This window comes from Alosa alosa, chromosome 19 (genome assembly GCF_017589495.1).
Source record: "Alosa alosa isolate M-15738 ecotype Scorff River chromosome 19, AALO_Geno_1.1, whole genome shotgun sequence".
Taxonomy (NCBI): Eukaryota; Metazoa; Chordata; class Actinopteri; order Clupeiformes; family Clupeidae; genus Alosa; species Alosa alosa.
In genome coordinates this window covers 2,193,828-2,199,338 of record NC_063207.1, presented here as the reverse complement: position 1 = coordinate 2,199,338, position 5,511 = coordinate 2,193,828, and the positions used below count along the sequence as shown (strand labels likewise).

At 41.2% G+C, this 5,511-nt stretch overlaps 1 protein-coding gene across 1 annotated transcript in view; it reads left to right on the top strand.

Annotated features, from left to right (window-relative positions):
• lig1 (ligase I, DNA, ATP-dependent) overlaps nt 1–4,227 on the top strand; it is a 27,957-nt gene extending 23,730 nt beyond the window's left edge. Inside the window, exons 24-28 of the mRNA XM_048228246.1 lie at nt 1,445–1,597; nt 1,701–1,754; nt 1,853–1,996; nt 3,372–3,464; nt 3,928–4,227. Of these exons, the coding sequence (XP_048084203.1) occupies nt 1,445–1,597; nt 1,701–1,754; nt 1,853–1,996; nt 3,372–3,464; nt 3,928–4,005 (522 nt within the window). The 3' untranslated portion in view covers nt 4,006–4,227. The remainder of the gene's footprint in view (nt 1–1,444; nt 1,598–1,700; nt 1,755–1,852; nt 1,997–3,371; nt 3,465–3,927) is intronic.
• The last annotated feature ends 1,284 nt before the right edge of the window (nt 4,228–5,511 follow it).

Sequence of the window (5,511 nt, the reverse complement as noted above, 5' to 3'; positions counted from 1 at the left end):
ATTACCCAGCTACCCATTTCATGCTGGGGTTATAGGGAAATGTAAATTTAACGAAGCGTGGCGAGATGTAGGATTCTCTGGTTGTTGCGTTGTGTTTTAGTTCTAATGTCTGTATTGAAGCTTGACGGCGGGATCAGGATCGGCGATTAGATGATGATTTATTGTAGATGGTACAACAATGAATAACAGAACACAGGCTAAGTCTCGAACAGTAAAACTGTGCAGAGTCTAACAGTTGTGGTTGTTATTAGAAGCGGCTGCTGAGCCTTCCGACAGAAGATGCTCCTCGGGTCGCTTCCTCGATCCGTCTCCGAGTCAAAACCTAAGACAAAGCCTGTTATACTAAAACATACAAACGACAATCACGCCAACGTGGCAGGAGCCAACCAGTGTACAAAACCCGGCTCTGGCCGGATGGAGATACCAGCCTGAATAGGCAGACATGCTGTCTCCCTCGGCCCATGTTATGTCTGATGTTCCTCGGATGTTCCCAAACATCGGCCTGTCTGACCTTCCTGCTGGTGCACAGGCCTAAGGCACAGTTATGTTATGTACAATAGTATGGACCTCTCCCTGTTGTATACTACACACAGAAGTAACATATGAACACATCAGAATACAGTAAGAATACCCCAGAATTCTACAGTGATAAACAAGCATTTTGTCCCTTTTGCAAAAAATCCAGTTGGTGGAAATATGTTAAAGCGATTGTTCGGAGTAATTTCACCCTAGGGTCCTTTGCACCATGACCACGAGCCAAACACCCTCCCAGAACCTTTTTTCCCTTGGTCGAACCCTGGTCGAGTAGCGCTGTCAGAAACTAATGATGTTCTGCAGTCGTAATGGAACCAACTTTTATCTCGTAAATGACCCCACTAATAATGCCCTGAATGGTACGAAACTTGCAGTAGTACAACTATGACCTCTAGTCCAATAACGAGGCATTAGAAAGTTTGTAAGTGCACCAGGAGTTTTAAGGAGTTTATTTAAATAACACTTGCCTCTGCATCTGCTACTATACCGTTGCTTCGACGTTTCTTCTTTGATTTGGGAAAAGCCCGTAAAAGTCCTGTCAGGAAGCGATTACATCAACGTTTTTTGGTATATCCAGTTTTTTATATTTTTTTTCCGAAGTGTTTACAACTTAGTGTTAACTAATAATTGTTGCAAACTGGACTACGAACAAAATATTAGTGCATTCCTGGATCTACATCCTTATGCATGCTTCCTGCCAGGACTTTTACGGGCTTTTCCCAAATCACCTATCAAATAAATACTAAACACGATGATGCTTACATTCCTATCAAATAAAGCATTGTAAATAAATACCGAACACAATGATGCTTACATTCCTATCAAATAAATACTAAATCACGATGATGTTTACATTCCTATCAAATAAAGCATAGTAAATGAATACTGAATGTTTCCGCACGTTCTCCAGCTGAAGAAGGACTACCTGGAGGGTGTGGGCGACACCGTGGACCTGTGTGTGGTGGGGGCGTACCTGGGCAAGGGCAAGAGAGCGGGCGGCTACGGAGGATTCCTGCTCGCCTGCTACGACGAGGACAATGAGGAGTTCCAGTCCGTCTGCAAGGTGTGTGTCTGTCTGTCTGTCTGTCTGTCTGTCTCTGTGTGTGTCTGTGTTTCTATCTATGTGTGTGTGTAGATCTTAGGTTAATATTTCTCCTGTTTTGCAGATTGGAACTGGTTTCAAGGATGAGGACTTGGAGCAACATTACAATTTCCTAAAGGTAATGTTTGTGTGTGTCTTTGTCTTTGTCTTTGTCTGTGTGTGTGTGTGTGTGACCCAAATGCATAACGCCTTCATATTTGGGACTTTCTTTCTCAGGAACACATTCTGCCAAAACCCCGCCCCTATTACCGTGTGGACCAATCAGCAGAGCCGGATGTGTGGTTAGACGCTGTGCAAGTGTGGGAAGTGAAATGTGCCGACCTATCACTGTCTCCAGTCTACAAAGCTGGAATGGGATTGGTCAGTGTGCCAGTCTGTCAAACTATTCCTGATGTTTATCTGAAGATATTCTCTTTGTAATACTTCCCGTTTGGTGCCATGATGGCATGAATGTTTTGATCCGCCGTGCTTGCTACCTTTTCCTTCGCTTGCCATCACCGCTAAACCATTTGCTAATGCCCCATACAGATAAACTAGCCTTGCAGGCCCATTTGCTAATGCCCCATACAGATAAACTAGCCTAGCAGGCCCATTTGCTAATGCCCCATACAGATAAACTAGCCTAGCAGGCCCATTTGCTAATGCCCCATACAGATAAACTAGCCTAGCAGGCCCATTTGCTAATGCCCCATACAGATAAACTAGCCTAGGAGGCCTACTGGCTCATATTGACTGATATAAAATGACTTTTTTCATGAAAGACAAAACGATTGTTTAAATTTAACTTAATTGATTGCGTTGTTAAGGATTTTTAATTATATACATTTTGATATAATTTGGAGTTATTATAATGTCATCTTTATAAAATAAATGTTGGAGACTCCTGGAGTACCACTAGAAGGAGTCCGCGTACCACCAGTGGATTCCGTGCCACAGTTTGAGAACCACTGGCATAGAACATGCCCCAGCCACTTTTACATTTTTTGTGTAGCAGCAGTGTGGGTATCTGCTGGAAATAATAATACCACTCAATTACACCGTTTCCCCTAAAACACTGTAGCATAACCTCTACTTAAATAATAACCTCTACTTTAATAATAATATTAGCACTCAATTACACCGTTTCCCCTAAAACACTGTAGCATAGCCGCTACGCCTCCATGTGCTGCCACTGCACTAATTTCAGTCTTGCAGAGCTGACTTCAAAAGCAAAGTTGGCAAGATTTATGGAAGCTATAGCTCACCTCACCTGTGCAGGTGCATACTGGCTAGTGTGTTACTGTAGCGCTGCACCTCACCTCACCTCACCTCACCTCACCTGTGCAGGTGCACACTGGCTAGTGTGTTACTGTAGCGCTGCACCTCACCTCACCTCACCTGTGCAGGTGCATACTGGCTAGTGTGTTACTGTAGCGCTGCACCTCACCACACCTCACCTGTGCAGGTGCACACTGGCTAGTGTGTTACTGTAGCGCTGCACCTCACCCAGGTGCATAGGTGATTAGAAGATCACTTCTAATTAGGGGTGTGACGTCATTTAACAATTTTTAAGAAATCTTCAATGATGAAATATATTACTGGAAAGTCACAGAATGCAAAACAACCCAGGTGTACTATATTTTGAAATGTTTTAACTAGTGATATTTATTTCAGACTGAGTACAAGTAGCCTGTTTAGTGTGAGGTGTGTGTGCATGCATGTTGGGCTGAGTGTAATACTCCTGTGTGGCCACCAGGTGGACCCAGAGAAGGGCATCTCCCTCCGATTCCCACGGTTCCTCCGGATACGAGACGACAAGAAGCCAGAGGATGCTACCTCAGCATCTCAGGTAGGACACATAGCTCTTACACACACACACACACACACACACATATTACACACAAGCACATGTGCCCATGCGCACATAACGCACACGCATGCACGCACAAACACGCAGGCACCCACACACACACATCACACACAAGCACACGTGCACACACATATATCACACACACACACACGCATTACACACAAGCGCACATAACGCACACACACACATCTGTGTGTGTGGCGGAGGTGAGACTGAATAGTTCTCCCTCTCTGCTTCTCTGGTGCCTTCAGATTATTCTGTCCATCTCCACTGTCCTTTTTCACATCGTTAATCAATTTCCCCCCTCCACCTCATCCCCCCATCCCTCCCTCTCTCTCTCTCTCTCTCTCTCTCCCTCTCTTCTCTCTCTCCCTTCCCATCTCTCTCCATCCCTCTCTCTCTCCCTCCCCATCCCTCCCTCCCCCATCCCTCTCTCCATCAGGTGGCTGGTCTGTACAGGCAGCAGCAGCAGATTCAAAACCAGGGAGACAAATCAGGCGACCTCGAGGACTACTATTGATCTGGCTGGTGATTGGCTACTCATGTCAGCTGACCCTCACAGCTCCCTTCTCTCATTGGCTGTGGCCCTAGTGATGTCATATCCATGATGTGTCTAGGTGAATAATTGCAAACGTCCCAACGTGAATGTCTCGTGAATGATTTTTGTACATATTCATAATTCCTATAATTGTTGATAAATGAAACTGAAATAAAAGAATGTGTTTTTTTTTTGTTTTTTTTACATAGAATGTGTTGTTTTTTTGAGAGAGAGGGAGAAAGAATGTTCAATTGAAAGGCTTTATTGACTTGTCGAAGCGTACAGAAAACTAACAGATTCATAAGCAATACTATGACTATTAATAGTCATCAAAATAACAGATTCATAAGTAATACTATGACTATTAATAACACATTCATAAGCAATACGATGACTTAATAACAGATTCATAAGTAATACTATGGCTATTAATAACATATTCATAAGTAATACTATTCATAAGTAATACTATGACTATTAATAACAGATTCATAAGTAATACTGTTCATAAGTAATACTATGACTTAATAACTAGGGCTGTCAAAAAACTGATTAATTTCGATTAATTAATTTGAGAAAAATAACTGATTAAAAAAAATTAGTGCAGATTAATCGATTCCGTATGACCTTTGACCCCGAGCCGTTCTAGTCAGTAAAAATTAGACTGTAAAATGAAGGAGAGCGAAGAAAACGTGCTGCCTAGATCATTGATTGGAACATTTACTTTTAAAAAACGGCCTGATGGTGTTGATAAAAATAAAGTCCTTTGCAATGTCTGCAAGTGTTGACATTTTGAGGGGAGTGTTCATTTATTTTCATTGTGTCCCCTAGGTTATATCTGTGGCCTGAAATGCCTTGTATGTGGGAAAAAAAACTTCTTCCCGAAGCACTTTTGAATTTATTTCCTCAGCACATTAGGTCATATCATAGATTATTATGGCCATTATTTGAACAGTGAAAATAATAATAAAAGAGTTTTTGAACTTTAATGTCACTAATGCTGATTTCAATTATTCATTTGAATTTAAATATTTAAAATACTTTCACAGCAAAAATTATATATGCGATTAATTTAGATTAATTAATCACAGAGTATGTAATTAATTAAATTATTTTTTTAATCGATTGACAGCCCTATTAATAACAGATTCATAAGTAATACTATTCATAAGTAATACTATGACTATTAATAACAGATTCATAAGTAATACTGTTCATAAGTAATACTATGACTATTAATAACAGATTCATAAGTAATACTGTTCATAAGTAATACTATGACTATTAATAACAGATTCATAAGTAATACTATGACTATTAATAGTCATCAAGAGGATAATGGCAGAAGTGAAAGAAATAGAACATGATGGAATTGGCCTCTCTGTCTGTTCTGTATAACACACCCTCTTCTCTTGGGCGCTAGCTGTTTGTGTGTGTGTCCTTTGTGATGCACTGTCTTGGGCGCTAGCTGTGTGTGTGTGTGTCCTT